Genomic DNA, 15,233 nt, shown 5'->3' with positions numbered 1-15,233 from the left:
ACTCTACTGTGTCGTCTGCCTACCGTCGTTTCGAGTAACGCTGGCCCCAGCTTTAGCCCTGGATCTGGACCGGGAACCTGGTTCATGCTTGTTCGAGACTGTTGGGCGTCAAGCCTCCTCGTTCCCGCGTTGCGCCCGACTAGGAATTACTGGAAGTACGTGGGATCAGCCAGGGGGGCCCGTTCTGGCCCGCATCGGTCTTCTCCACCTCCACCCTGTGCTGGTCCCAGCCACCCCACTACCTTGTCCTCCCCGTGGAAGGTCAAAGAAGAGCTGACGGGCGGGGAGAAGGGAAGAGAATGGATATGCTTGTGGTTCCCGATCTCTGAACAATCCAATAGAAATGAATCATGAGAGGGCTTAAACCAGGTCAATGCAGGCCAATGGAGAATCATTCATATACGACAAGAGCCATGCTACCAAAGTGCCATACAAAGTGTGTAAACCAACGGAATTCAGCCGACGCTCGGAAAACCTGCTCTTCTCAGAACACGAGGTCATGTGGATCGTCTATTTCGCCCGTTTAGCTCAAAGAGGAACCCGCACGAAGCGCCAGGTACGAAATACTTGCGGCCTGAGACGCTGGTTGGCTAAGAAATGCTGAACTAAACTTGTAGTTTATGACCAAGTCTGCATACTACTAAACCCGGTCAACCATCTCCGCCAATTGGCAGTATTACTTGAAGTGACTTATTAGTGACACCTGTATGGAGGAATTGGGAGTGTAGACTCTGCGTAGCCAAGGTAGGGCTCGGATGCCCCTCGTGAGCTCATGTTCATAGCCTCATACTGCAGTAGGCAGTAGACCCAATATTTAATTTTCTTTTCTTTGTTTGCTTATTTTCCCCTCCTCATCTAGCCTCTTCCCCATGATTTTCCCACAGTTAGCCCCCTTTGTTCAGGAACGCGCGCACACTAGACAACCATGGTGTGCGACCGGTGAAAGACCGAACTGCAGGATGACTCCTCACCTACAGTAGTTTACAGTAGTAGACTCGCGCCGGCGGGCATACCTGGTCGATTCGGCAGCAACCGATGGTTCATCTCCACTCCAAACGGGATGACGCGGGAAGAACCTTCAATTGGGGTCCCATCCTTGGTCGGGCCCCGCCTGGTGCCATTGATTCGAGCTCTCCTGGAATGTATACAGAGTATGTCAAGTACAGAGTATAGTACAGAGGAAACTGTAGCATAACTCAACGAATTAAGTGTATTCTTTGCTGTGATATTATTTACGAAAAATTCGACGTGTGCCCTCCGTGATCGGGGACCAAGTTCTGTACAGTGAAAATGTGACCCCCGCCCTCGCAGCTTACCCCAGGCTCCTTTCATGCTGTTTGACGCGAGGGCTATTATTACAGTAGGCCGTGTGTCTCTCGTTGTTTCGCTCTCTCGGGCGCCAAAATCTGCGACTCATTCCAGTGAACGATGGTTGGTCCAAAAGCTCTGGGCACATTCTGGTTCTTGTCCATGGTGACATCCTTTGGTCGGCCTTGTACCCCGTAGTCCCAGTCCACTAGTCCTCTTAGCGTCAGATCACAGTGCAGGGCGATCTCTCGGAAGCAGAACTTGCTTTAATTTCCTTAACTGTGACCGGACTAGGCCTGGCCCCATCGGATTGCATTAACTCGTTTGACCGTCTTGAATGACCTGACCACTGGACCGGGGGCGTATCAGCCCTGACGTCCAGCCAAAATCTATTCCCGGCCAATCCGACTGTGGCTGTTGGTGGCAACAAGTGGTTTGCCCAAAAGGTTGAGGTAGCCATGATCTTTCCTGTAGCTAAACTACTTGGGCCGGCTGGCGAGGAGCTCCGAGCGTAAGATGGGCTATAACTTATGGGGGGGGGGGGTGTTTATTCCGGTACCTGGGTTCTAAGGCTATTTGACTACTCGGACTAAGTCAGACTAGAAGGCAACTAGCAGGGATCGCCTGCCTGAAACTCTCCCGGGTTTCCACTCTGGGGCATCCGGTCTCAGCTGATGCGCCGCCCAGAGTCAAAATGGATAAACGGGTTGGAATTGTGGGATCTCCGCTCTCTCTTTTCGCCGTAGGCCGCTATTCGGAACAGTCATGCGAGAGACGACAAGGTTTCTCATGTTTGCACAGGGCAGAAGGGAAGAGAGTATAGCGGTCGGCGTGAATAAACCATCATTTACTCCAGACACTAGACTCTGAGGAGGAGATTTCCTGGTAAGTCGTCCGGCAGATCCAGGGTTGAAGAGAAAAAAAAGATGCGTAGAGATGAGGAAGACACTAGGACAGAGCACTGACTGAGTTTGGTGTCCTCCTTGCAATGTATCTTTACTAGGAAGGATCACTCACAATGTACATTCAAGGAAGGTCACTGACCTGTTCCATCACCATCCGCAATACTCCGTCCTCGCAGAAAAGAAACGTCTCGCCACATACCACCCCCCTTAGGATGGTCAGGTCACAAGCTCTTCTCCATACGACGCCCACGGCCCAAGCACTCGGGGACCCCCTCAGCCGTCATCGCTATTTCGGAACTATCGTGGATGGAGCGTATCCAACGCTCTTTTTACCCCGGAAGTCGAGTGACAGCCTGCTGATCTGGGTAATTGAGACCGGTCTCCGGAAAGAGACAAGACACAGAGAGAGAGAAGAAACACAACTGCATCATCGTGTCCCCAATAGGTGGAACCCACAGGGAAATACGTACTCACTCCGAACCTTGTCGATTCCCTGCAGCGGATGTCCGTGCTTGGTAGCTGGAGACGATCTGGCCCACTTACCCCAGATTGTTGGCGTCGTACAAAGGGGAAAACTTGCGTAACAGCATTTCAATCTCGGCGGATCATTCTGTTCTCCAGGAAGCGCTGGGTGGAGGATTGCGCTTAGACCCGATGTCGCTCCCGTGTGGGAGAGTCTGGAGAGTGGATGTTCTGCAAAATGTCACTTCTTTTTGCATTTGCCGCGGCGGAGGACTGGGAGTATTGACCCTATTGACGCTCTCGTGCCGTCCCGGGAGCAGGGAACCAGCGGACCAGAAGCGAAGGTGTAGTAGTCAGAAGGGCCCCCAACTAACTAACTAACCAATAATGTAACACCCGTTATAGGCTGAGCTGGTGGTAAGTGGACTGGTCGGAGAGCCCAGCCGGGGGGTTTTGTTTAGTCTGGAGTCTGTGTATTTTATTTTTATTTTTCCTGCGCCCGTGAAACCTGCCGCGCTTTCCTTGCCCAAAAATTTTCATTAGGGGAAAAAGACCAGAGCAAAGAGGAGACCCTAGTCTTAGTCGATCCTAGTGCCGCCTAGACAAGCTCTTGAGGAGTTGGTCTGGGTAGTTTGGGCAAGTTACCTAACCCAACACTCTCTGTATCCCCTTGGAGGAAGTACCAATTAATTGATGCCGATACTTGCCCAACTAAGCGATAACTGTGGGGGAACAATTGGTGGCTTTCGATTTTCCAGTTATACGATTCATTTTTCTGTAAGTAGGATGGGGATGCGAGGCGCCATTTCGACAAGTATATTTCTTCAAGAATAGTTCTTATAATACTTATAAGGAGTTATAGGTACGAACCGGAATTGCTGGGATGAGGTTCTAGGGTGTCGAAGATGCCTGGTTCTTTCGGGGGCTCGGCCTTTGGGCCTGGCTAGGGCTATTAATATTTTCTCACTATAGGTTGAGTTTGGAGGGAGTAGTCACGGGGAAGGAGAGATATTAATTAGGATATTGGTATAGTAAGTCACATAGCAAATATGATAGAAGAATCCGGGGGAATCCTGAATGCACTATACATATACGATGTGCATTTTTCCCTACTTGAAACTGCATGCTGGATCCAACCCCACGAATTCCAACCGGAGTTTGACATTGCCTGTTCCAGCCGTGTTTTGCTGGGGGTTGCATGACTTTTTCTCCCGTCATACTAGGCCCTTGTCACAGCGGAAGAGCGACCAGATTGAGAGGGGGCCTAGAGAGAGCAGAGCATGGGCCGATATAGTGGATCATCACAGTAGACTGACCATTTGTGTTTGCCCGATTCTTCAGGATGGGCTCATGGCGAGACACCCCCTATGTTCATTACTATTAACTAATGGGAAAAGATGAGAGATTTTTAAACGAGGGAGAAGAAAAAAAGAAAGAGTAGAATACTATGGAACCTAATAACAATCCCTAAGGAAAAAGAAATGATTCAAAGTCCGCGCCCATACTCCCCGTACAGAAGAGGGTCTACGAGGCGAAATTCGATGCCGAACGATCCATATTGCTTTTTCGCACTCTTTTTCCCTAATTTTCTTTTTTTTTCCATATGAATATTCTGATTTTGATTTTGATTATTTTCCATTATTTTCTTCACTGCAAATCAGGGCGTCAGATCCAACATGCTTGGCAGCCTCCCCCGCATGCAAAGTTTAAACCCATTCTATAATGAGAGGTTCGAGGGCCCTAATTCGTATGACCTCAGGCTTTTCCATTACGCATTTCATTCTGTTGTCCAAAATGTCATCCAAGTCGGATTAAACATTCTTATGGGAGCCGCCTCCCCCACACTTTCGTTTCTTTCTAGTCTTCTTCGACTTTTTTCTTCGACGGCTTGACTCTCGTCTGACTACTTACTACTTACAACTATTACTCCTACTACTCCTACTACTCCTACTACTATCTCCAACTTCGACTATTAATACTATTTCCTCCCTTCCTCGGACTTTGGCCCCCTCCACCACCTCCTCTTCCTGCTTCTTACTTCCTTTTCCGATCTGCCACCTGATCGGCCACCAAGTCCGGCCGCTAAAACAAAGTACACTGCGCCCACGCCTGCCAGGAAACCGCTCATAACCGCCTTCTTCCTTCTTGGGTGCCTGGTGGACTAGTATTTTGGTATTTATTACTATACTAGGATCACTCTCCCCCATTCGGACTATACTAGTTGGGTTCTATACTAGTGTCCATCCTGTGGTTTCCCCTCCCCGCCCCGGTTATATTCCCACCCAACCCTCTTTTTCCTTTCCTCCGTCAGCCTTTCCACCACCAGCGCCTGGCCCTACCGGTGCCTTTACCTGTTCTGGCCCATGTTCAATGTTGTCCATGCAGAACTCCCTGTACTTTGCGCGCCCAGAGTTCACCGGGTCCGGTCTACATGACGAGACCTGCTCCGGAAACCCTTCGGATCGTCCCATCCCCACTCTAGCCGACATTACCAACGCTCACTCAACCTCCCACTCCCACTCCCTACGAGCCAGCACCTCCAGCACCAGCACCGGCGCCAGCCCTGATGATACCTCGACGGACTCCCCCGACTGGCCCGGCGACTCGGCCGATCGGTCGCTGGCTGATTTAGATGCGCATTCCACGAATTACCACCTGTCGCATCGACCGGACTCCTCCTCCTCGGCCTTTCTCGATGCGCCACCACGCTTTGACATGGACAACCTACCCAAGGTGGAGGAGTTGGACGACGATATCCAAAGCATTAAACCATCCGAAGTGGGGACAGAGGGGCCAAACGACTCGGCTGCGCCCGTCGCGGTTCCACGGAAACGTGGTCGTCCACGCAAACACCCGCTTCCTGCACCGGGCGGCCAGGTAAAAGTCACAAAGGGTCGCTCCAAGACCGGCTGTATAACCTGCCGCCGCAGGAAGAAGAAGTGCGATGAAACCAAGCCAGCGTAAGTGGTTACCCTGGACTTTCCCCCTAACAGTCCAGGAATTTTTGCCCCCTTCCTGGTCGCGCTCATTCGGAATCGCCGATGTTATGGTATGATGTTGACCTGGTCGCAGGTGTCTCAACTGTCAAAAGAATGCGGTTGTCTGCGAGGGATATCCCCCAAAGGAGATTTGGAAGAGTGGTCGTCAAAAAATGGCCGATGGTATGTGATCCCCGCAATTCGAAATGCGGAATTTCAAATTTTGGGTTTCCCCATTTCAATCTTGACTTGGTCGGTGCATGCATTTCAATCTGACACATCCCCCCTCATCTAGCGGTCCGCACCCAGTCCCTTACATCCGTTCCTCGTAACCTCCCCCTCCTCATTGATGGCATCGAAACCGAGATCGATCGTCGTTTCCTCGATCACTTCGTCTACGGATTCAGCCGGGTTCTGACCCTCATCAACGATGACTCGAATCCCTTCAAGGAGATCCTTCTGCCGATGGCCACGCAACATCGAGGGCTGATGCATTCGCTCATGTGCTTGTCTGGGTCACATTTGTCTGGTTTGGATCCCGAGCCCAAACTGAAAGAGCGCAAATACTTCCACTTCCATCGTGCGATTCAAGATCTTAAGGACAACATTACCGCGACGTCATCTCAGACTGCAAGCGCCAGCACGGGCACGGGCACGGATCAGGATCAGGATCAACAATTACTTGTCGAGGACCCGATCATCGCATCGACGATCGCTCTCAGCCTCAACACGATCTGCGAAGGCGAGACCAACGGCGAGTATCGCCCTCACATGGATGCCGCGCGGTACTTGTTACTCTCGCAGCAGCCCCGAAATGAGAAGTTCCGCCAATTCATCGTCGAATTTTTCCAGTATCACGACATCTCGAATGCCCTCACATCTCTGGACCGTCGCCCCTCGCTTATGCAGGGTGGCCTGCGCCTACCCGACTTTGTGCCTGGGGCCCAGGCTGGCAATTTCCTTGGTGTGTTTGATGGTCTCTTCAACTACATCTCTGAAATCACCCAGTTGCGAGACAGGATTCGCCAGAGGTTTAACGAGGGTTACGAGCCTGCTGTCGATTATCAAACCCTCAGTGAAGCCGTCCAGATCGACACGGCGATTCGGTCATGGAAGACATCACATGAGGAGGAATCCCCGAACTGGTACTTGGCTCAACTATATCGGCAATCAACATGGGTCTACCTCTACCGGACGATCCGGCCCTCGCGACCGAGCGATAAGATCTCCCAAGTGGTCGACGACGGTCTAGGCTACCTGGATCAGCTACCCCAAGATGCGGGTGCCTACAGTATCGTCTTGATGCCACTCTTCTTGCTGGGATGCTCAGCCTTCATACCGCAACAGCGCGAGCGGATCCAACGTGGTTTCGAAACCCTCAAATCCTATTCCAACCTCCGCAACATTGAACCTGCTTTCAAGGTTGTCTCGCGAGTATGGGAGATTATGGACACCAAAATTGAGGACAGTTGGGACTGGGAGAAGATCATCAGTGACATGAACATGGATTTCTTGATCACTTGAGATCTTTCTTCATATTCCCTCGCCTCCAGCCTACAACCTATTTTACCTCTATGCCCTTGATGTTGATACCCCCTGCTCACGTTTTTCTTGGTTACGCTTTCTTTTCCTCTTGACCTGTTCACACTCATCACATTTGGGCTTACAATCCCGTTGGACTATGTGAATATTGGACTTTAAGCATAACGGTTGTTTCTTCCATGGAGGCTGTACTAATGATGTGTGGCGTTTTCTGCTCGGTTCTGTTTCTGTGATATCTTTTTGTTTCTGTTCTCTATTAACCATGCATCTGCATTTTTGGAAAGGCGGAGGGCATAGGAGGCCCAGCTGTTCTGAGTTTTTTTTTGTTTCTTCTGTTCTGATGGCTGGCGAATTGCAACCCGTGCGGGGACCCCGCAGTAAGGGGGGAATGTGGAGGAGTGCATGATACGAGCGAGCGATGCACACAAGAGGGTAACGGTCAAGTCAAATCTTGACCGCTTGATCTGACCTTTCTTCTTCTCCGCCTTTTTGTGGAGAGAAACGTGTACGTTTTTCTGTACATTTTCCTCCCCTGTCTGTACTGGGGTCATACACAAAGTCAAAAAGCAAAAGCCGAAAAAAAGCACTATGGTGTTCTAGTTCTTGGGGAGGTTGAAAAATTTGAGGTATTAATCATGAGATATAGCCCATTCAGCTATCATCTCATCCTTAACGACAGGGGCGTTTTGTTTCTCCCTTGATGTGTTGATTGATGGGATGTGGTATTCTTGAATATGCCTTTTTTTTTCATGGATTGTGTGCGTTGTATATATCCCTTAGCTTTCTGCTGTGTATGTATTTGCCTGCAATTGGAAGCTGTGAATCCTCTGTATATTATGTCAAATGCAAAATTATGACTCTTTTTCTGATGCGGGGATTCTGTTGTCGTTGAGTTTGAGTTTGAGTTTGAAGTCTACCTTTTGGGTTAGGAAGGAAAGTCTGCTTCACCTTTAATCAAGTACCTAATGAGGTTAGCTTCGAGGCTGGGAGGGGTGGTGAGGTGTACTTGAAGTTCTATCGACTCCATCTGCACAGGCGGCCAATGTCTTTATAGAGGCTCTGAGAACGATGGTTCTCATCCGCACACGGCTATACTTGCCCAGTACTGTGGATCTACGCTATTCCCATATAACTAACCCAGAATCAGACGCACTGGTTTATTCTGTCCGAGTTTTTTAGTGTCTTGGTGATGCAGCATCGATTATGAATGACTTGTAGATGTAACTCTGACGGCTACTTGTAGATTCAAGATGGACACTTCATCAAATAACAGGGTTATTGATTCCAGACGAGAATATCTCATATTTGCGCTCAAACATTGCAGATCTCACACAAATTACAAATTCCATCCTCTATTGCTCTTTGATGGCCCAGAATATGCAGTTCAATCCTCTGTAACCGAGAGATATCTGGTAATGGCACCGACTGGTGATCTCATTAGGACGCGGACATAACATATGGGTCACATGCCAATAACTACACATGTCTACCAAACAATCTTGCCCATGGAACTAACTGAACCGATTAGGATGCGGGCCAATCTTTTGAAGTCGCCTAAAGTTGATAATAGTGTCACACCTACGACGATATCGACCTTCAACCCCGAGACACTCGTTTTTCTCTCCACACCCCCAGACAACATCAACATCGTGTCTCTACAACATCACTCTCTTCATCAACCATGGAGTTGGTCTACACTGAACCAGTCCCTCGCGCCTTGAAGCTCAAGATCACGCCTCTGAAAGGGGAACAGCAATCCTGCCCACCAGTTGTGAACGGCGGACGGCAAATGCGTCGAATTGACAGTACGTGCATCCACCTCTCTCCCCTCCTCTTCCTCAAAACCACCCTTCTCACAACTCTATCAGAAACAACCTCCGACGCCTGGGGCCCCCCAGTCTTCGCCAACCGCCGCGCCTCAATCGAACCCAGAATAACCGCCCAAAACGAAGACATGTTCCGCACCTTCCATCCAGCCCTCCGCTCCGAACCCGAAGTCTTCACTCTAACCCGCAAAGCCACCAACCACCCCGTCTGGCTCGTGTTCCCCCGAAAAGGCGACAGCGGACCCTTCACGCACGTCGGCGGTAGAGCAGTACACACCCAACCGTACTTTGAGACGCCCACCGAGCATGGGATGAAATATGCGATGACGAGGGAGGATCCGATTCCGCGTGCTATTGACGTGAATGAGACTTTGTCGGGGGAGGATCTGGGGATGGTTAAGGGGGTTTTTCCGAGGGCGATTGGGATTCAGGTTTTTCAGTGTGAGTGTGTGGTTGTTTGGTTTGGGGGAGAGGGAGGATATGGTTGCGTCTTGGGAGGAGGGGACGCCGGTTAGTATTGGGGGGTTGATGGTGGGTTATCGGTGTTAGGTTATATCGTTGTCTGAGTTGGGGAAGAGATGTTTTACTGCTGTAAGTCCTCGATAGGTAATCTGAACTTTTATGCCTTGGATGTCTTGTGTCGACCTGTCATACTAAACTCAAGGGGTGCAGCTTGATTCATTGGGTCAAGATTGTCAAAGTAGCGCGCACTTATTTTGCATTTGAAGCACCGTATATGATACGATGTTGTTTGTTTAAGAATGCTCAATACTTCATAGCTATCAATCTGCTGGGTGAACTACCTACACTTCCATATAGCAATGAAACAAGATCGAATCTTTTACGCATAAGTCTCTGTGTTATGGTTCTCCACGTTGGGTCGACATTACTCGTGATATAAATGCGCAATCTGAATTGTTAGGGTAAATTTGACTGGAAGCTACGCTGCCCTCTCATTCAGGTGACTGTAATCAAGCTAGAATTTGTTTTCTAGGGGATAAACCTTACAATGAATCTTATTATCGAGCGAGCTGAATGTGCAAGGCCCATCCAGCCGGATTCACTGAGATTCTTGAAATGCTTCCACCACCTATCCACGGCGCAGAGTGTCGACTCAGTTTCTCCCTGAAATATGACTCAATACTCCTACGAGTCTAGCCCATAGATGTGTTTGCAGTCTGTTATCCTTATTTCGTGAAAGACATTTGCCAGGTATGATATTGAAGCTCTCTCGGGTAGACACTGCCTTACCTCCTATAATTTTCTTATAAACACTGGCTACACTTGCTAATATGGCGATGCTCCGAGTCAGTGATGATGTTCGTGTTCCCATGGCCCGGGTCTCGCGATTTGTTATCTTAGTAGGCTATTATTGTAGCTAAGGGCTACTAGAGGATCCACGGATCGAGATTGGAATCGCACGATATAACCGGAGAACAGCGAAAAAGACGGGTCCTCCGGCCAATCTACCCCCGAAAAATTCGGCGTGATAGTAATGGGAGCCGAACTGAAGGTTCCTCAATGGCTAGGTTTACCATTGAGTGAGGGAGAAAACGGTTCGCGCTATTGAATTGAGTATCCACATCGAAGGAGCTAGGCATTTTTTGCCGAGAATATCGCGATTCTTCAGCTCAAACTTGACACTAGGCACCAAGAAAGAGAGATATGCTATCCACCAGGCCCTGTTCGTCTGTTTGAATCATTATTCAAACTTCATTCAAGTCGCCAGCATCCTATTAGTATCACCTAATGGGCACATGCATTTGAGAAGCGAAGAATAGCTAGCAGTCTCCCCTAATGAGCACCGATCTGCCACAGTCGGCAACCCGGGATCGGTTCAGAACTTTAGTAGTTTGCCCTGCCGAAGCGGCACTTTTACTAATTGCGTCCCACTTTTCCGAGCAAATCCAGTTCGGTAGGAACTTCCAAGCTTCACTCGGGTTTTCCGAGCTGCCTGGGTTCCACGTGGTTATTAATGGGTAACGCTTATTTTTCCCGGCGTATATCATGAGATATCTCGCTTACGCACGACAAATCAAGTCAATCAAAATGGAGATAATGCCGAAAATGATAATTTTCACCGCCATGATTGGATCCTTCACTTGCTTCTATTCAGCCCCAAGTCCCGCAGGAGATTTCCCATCGCTCGTAGCTTTCAAGTCTGGTATCACCAACCAGTTTGGAGTGGCGTCTGTATTACCAGATTTGTCTCGTATCTGCTTCCTTGATTTCATATTGGCCATAGAGCACCCTGCTTTCCAGCGGATCCAATGATCCACTGGTTGTGTTAGCTTAATCGGCGCCAAAATATCCTAGGGGCCCATGAGTATAAAGTAAACATGCTCTTTCCCTTCGTTCTGGGTTTCTGTAAAACATTCATTCATTTCTTTCGTTTTGACCATTGTCACTCTTTTTGGCTACGGCCACTGTCATTCGTTTTATCTATAAGCATGCGTCTGCTTCAAGTAGCCACAGCAGCCTCCTCTTTTGGAGTTGCTGCTGCCGCCGCCCTTCGATCTTCTCAGGTTTCTGAAAATGCTTGCTCCAATTCTATCTTTACCGGCGAGATCCTGCATCTCTCTGTCAACATCATTGAGTACCCCGTTATTGTTGATGTTGAGCTAAAGGAGAATGCTGTCGTCACTATCGACAATACCATTCTCATTGAATGCACTAATGCCCCGACTCACCTGCACACAACGGTCTATGCAACCGAGATCGCCACTGTGACCAAGACTATCTCCACCGCTACTATTACTGCTCAGCAGGTTGCCGCTGCTTCGGATGAGGTCACTCGTACCGTCTTGACTCAAGTTGGCGCAAAGGAGACTTCCGCCTCGGATGCAAGCACTCGCCCTGTCCTGACTGAGGTCAGAACTAAGGGAAACTCCAAGCCGTAAGTTTCCCCTTACATTCATATTTGATGCCTCGCGGACTCCATTTTCGCATGAAATAGCAATGTGCCAATTTGATGTAGCTAACCAAGTCCAGGACTGACGCCATTGCACCCGTAGCCGGTGGCTCTGCTGTCGGATCCGGGGTTAACACTGCTCTTTACACTGCCTCGACTTCAAACACTGCCGTGCATACACTCACGAAGACCACGGTCCACCATGGTACCACTGCAACCAAGACCTACACAGTCACTGCTGCCTCCACTACTGCCACCCTTGCTGCTGGCGAATGGACTGACTGGACCAAGTTCAAGGCCAATGGTGTCAACTTGGGAGGTTGGCTCGAGTTGGAGAAGGTCTTCAACCAATATTGGTGGGATCAGTATGCCCCGGATGCCGATGATGAGTGGAGCTTCTGCAAGTCTCTGGGCTCTCGCTGTGCCTCGGTCATTGAGCACCACTATGCCTCTTATATCACGACCCAGGACATTGACAAGATGGCAAAGACTGGTGAGTCTTCTTTCCGATGCACATCTTTATACATTGTGATCACTTACGAAAAATGCAAAAACAGGTGTCAACATTCTCCGCATTCCGACAACCTACGCTGCTTGGATCAAGGTCCCCGGCTCTGAGCTGTACCACGGCAATCAGAAGGAGTACTTGAAGAAGATTGCCACCTATGCCATTGAGAAGTACAACATGCGCGTCATTGTTGGTCTTCACTCCCTGCCCGGTGGTGTCAACTCTTTGGATATTGGCGAGGCAATTGGCCACGATTCGTGGTTCTTCAACAGCACCAACTTGGCATACTCCCTGCAGGCAGTTGACGAGGTCGTGAACTTCTTTGTTGAGACCGGATACCCCTGGGCTTTCACCTTGGCTCCTATCAACGAAGCCTCCGATAATCCGACCAAGTTCGCTTCCGCAGAGACCATGACTACCAACGGTACTGCCTGGGTTGTTCGCTATGTCCAAGGTGCTCTGTCGCGCATTGCCCGCGTGGACAAGCGTATCCCGCTCATGCTTCAGGACTGCTTCCTCGGCGAGGAGCACTGGTCTCCCTACTTCGCCACCGGCACCAATCTGGTGATCGATACCCATGTGTACTACTTCGCCGCCTCCGGTGTCTACTCCCAGTGGGCCAGCGGCGCGATCTGCGGTCAAGCCTCGGTGCTTGGTGGTGATGGCAAGTTCCCCGTTTTCGTTGGTGAGTGGGCTCTGCAGACGCTTTACAGTAACACCTTCTCGAACCGTAAGACGCTGTTTGACACCCAGCGCTACGCTTGGAGCTACTATGTCCAGGGTGGCACCTTCTGGAATGCCAAGCACAATAGCAGTGCCGTTGTTGATGGTCAGGGTACCCAGAGGGATTACTGGTCATATGAGCGATTGATCGATGCAGGTGTGATCACTCGTGCTGCTTCCAATGTGACCTATTGTTAGAAGGACGAGCTGGGTGGCAGGGCACTTACAAACGTCTGTAGCCCTAGGGATATATATCTGGGAACTAGCCCATCCCTAATTCGATGTAATCAATATTTGCAATCATGATTATGATCTAAGTATGGAATACTAGTAGACTCGCTTAGATACTAAATCATGAAGCCATAACCATCAACTCGCTTAATTCCCCTTCTTAAATCGCTTTGCGTCGGCTTGTAAGCATCCGGAGTTACCCCGAGTTTGGTCCCGCAGCTTGCGGTACCCGTCACTCTGATTTCCCGAGGTCGGCTTTTGTTATCCCGAGCTGCCACCCCACGTTTGGGGGGTGACCCCCCTCTTATTGTCCGGATTGCGTCCAGAATCAATTCACACTTCTTCCCTTCCTCAATTACTAAACATAGAAGAATATATCTACGCAATGCCCTTCTCTACCGCTATTCGCACAAGCCTGCAGGGCTCTACACCAGCCTTTGGCTTCTGGCTCACGTATGTTCAATCTGGTTGACTCGGATCGAAGTCCGGCGGACCCCTCCGTTGGAAGGCGAGGATGGAGGGGATATTCTACAAGACGGAAGGCTAACGCAAATGTGCAGTCTCCCCAGCTCTGGCCTTGCTAAGACTATCCTTCACGGAGCCTCCGGATCTTCAACGAGGTTTAGCTGGGTTCTGGTTGATGCGGAACACGGCTTGATCTCCGACCAGCACTATTATGATGTTAGTGATCAGCCTGAGTCCAGTAATCAATGCTGTGGAGAACTGACATATAAGTTCTAGCTGAATAACGCCATTGGCCATGAGAATGCCAGCCCCATCATCCGGGTGCCCTGGGGTGAGGAATGGATGATTAAGCGTGCTCTCGATTCTGGTGCACATGGAATTATGACTCCCATGTGCCACTCTGAAGTAAGTATGACCCGAACTACAGATTGATCTATTCAGGAGGACAAGCTAACAGTCAATTCTCCGCCCGCCACAGGTTGATGCCGCCAATATTGTCAAGTACACTCGTTATCCGCCCCAGGGCACTCGCGGCTACGGTCCCATGTTCGCTCCCCACTCTCTCCCCGGAGTCAACCCCGGTGCCGACTACGATGACCAATCGAACGCTAGTGTGACCGTTTGCGTGCAAATCGAGTCGCGTCCTGGTGTCGAGAATGTGGAGAAGATTGCTGCTGTGGACGGTGTTGACGTCCTTTTCATCGGTCCCTTCGATCTCGCTAAGCAGATGAACGTCACTCGCGGTGGTGAGGAGCACGAGGCTGCTATCAAGCGGGTTTTGACTGCTGCCCATAACGCTGGCAAGAAGGCGGCTATCTTCTGTACGTGGTCCCCGGATAAGACCTCAACTATATTGAGAACTGGCATAGCTAACATCGGCACTTTCTAGGCTCTGACGGCAATGATGCTCGCAACCGTGCCCAGCAGGGCTTTGATATGATCTCTGTTAACACTGATGTTGGTGTCATTCGGACTGGTATGTTGAACGAGCTTAAGACTGCCAACGGAGAGGAGGTGCAGGGAGGTCCTCGTCAGGGCTACTAGACATCATTGAAAACGTTCTATATATTGAATGAGATAGACACAACAGATCTATAAAACTAGCAAAAGTCTATTCATTTCAAATCCCATCAAACCATCCCCTATTGTGGTTGGTCCTTCATTTTTCCGATAGATCGACGCTAGCTACTTGATTGGTCGGCGTAATTGTCTACAGCATCCTATTCAGGTAAGGCTGAGTTCTCGCATTCGTGTTTAGCTGCATCTGGCTTTATAGTATCCGCTGTATGGAGCAAGATGCCCATGAAAAGATACATACACTACAATAATTTTCTCGCTTTTCTTCATCCCCTTGCAGAACCATCAAATGCCGTC

At 49.7% G+C, this 15,233-nt stretch overlaps 4 protein-coding genes across 4 annotated transcripts; all 4 read left to right on the top strand.

The window, feature by feature from the left end:
* Positions 1 to 4,446: 4,446 nt before the first annotated feature.
* On the top strand, positions 4,447 to 8,143 carry N7473_007330 (Zn(II)2Cys6 transcription factor). The gene is made up of 3 exons (XM_057153270.1): positions 4,447 to 5,635; positions 5,748 to 5,836; positions 5,949 to 8,143. The coding sequence occupies exons 1-3, from the start codon at positions 5,046 to 5,048 to the stop codon at positions 7,175 to 7,177; spliced, it is 1,908 nt and encodes a 635-aa protein (XP_057007608.1). The 5' UTR covers positions 4,447 to 5,045; the 3' UTR covers positions 7,178 to 8,143.
* Positions 8,144 to 8,876: 733 nt separating this feature from the next.
* On the top strand, positions 8,877 to 9,536 carry N7473_007329 (uncharacterized protein; the record flags this gene model as incomplete). Its single annotated transcript, XM_057153269.1, has 1 exon — positions 8,877 to 9,536. The coding sequence occupies one exon, from the start codon at positions 8,877 to 8,879 to the stop codon at positions 9,534 to 9,536; it is 660 nt and encodes a 219-aa protein (XP_057007607.1).
* Positions 9,537 to 11,471: 1,935 nt separating this feature from the next.
* On the top strand, positions 11,472 to 13,361 carry N7473_007328 (uncharacterized protein; the record flags this gene model as incomplete). The annotated part of the gene is made up of 3 exons (XM_057153268.1): positions 11,472 to 11,917; positions 12,013 to 12,425; positions 12,490 to 13,361. 3 exons carry the CDS (start codon positions 11,472 to 11,474, stop codon positions 13,359 to 13,361), a joined length of 1,731 nt encoding a protein of 576 aa, XP_057007606.1.
* Positions 13,362 to 13,779: 418 nt separating this feature from the next.
* On the top strand, positions 13,780 to 14,903 carry N7473_007327 (HpcH/HpaI aldolase family protein; the record flags this gene model as incomplete). Its single annotated transcript, XM_057153267.1, has 5 exons — positions 13,780 to 13,847; positions 13,955 to 14,075; positions 14,136 to 14,264; positions 14,338 to 14,680; positions 14,749 to 14,903. The coding sequence occupies 5 exons, from the start codon at positions 13,780 to 13,782 to the stop codon at positions 14,901 to 14,903; spliced, it is 816 nt and encodes a 271-aa protein (XP_057007605.1).
* Positions 14,904 to 15,233: the final 330 nt, after the last annotated feature.

This window comes from Penicillium subrubescens, assembly GCF_028828155.1.
Source record: "Penicillium subrubescens strain IBT 31985 chromosome Unknown utg000005l_segment0_segment0, whole genome shotgun sequence".
In the NCBI taxonomy this organism is placed as follows: Eukaryota; Fungi; Ascomycota; class Eurotiomycetes; order Eurotiales; family Aspergillaceae; genus Penicillium; species Penicillium subrubescens.
This window is presented reverse-complemented; position numbering and strand designations above follow the sequence as displayed.

Excerpts from the sequence above, each read along its gene's own strand:
- N7473_007330 (XM_057153270.1), top strand. The coding sequence starts at position 5,046 with ATGTTGTCCATGCAGAACTCCCTGTACTTTGCGCGCCCAGAGTTCACC. Across the intron at positions 5,636-5,747 it reads TGCGATGAAACCAAGCCAGC|GTGTCTCAACTGTCAAAAGA; the intron begins GTAAGTGGTTAC and ends ACCTGGTCGCAG. Across the intron at positions 5,837-5,948 it reads TCGTCAAAAAATGGCCGATG|CGGTCCGCACCCAGTCCCTT; the intron begins GTATGTGATCCC and ends CCCCTCATCTAG.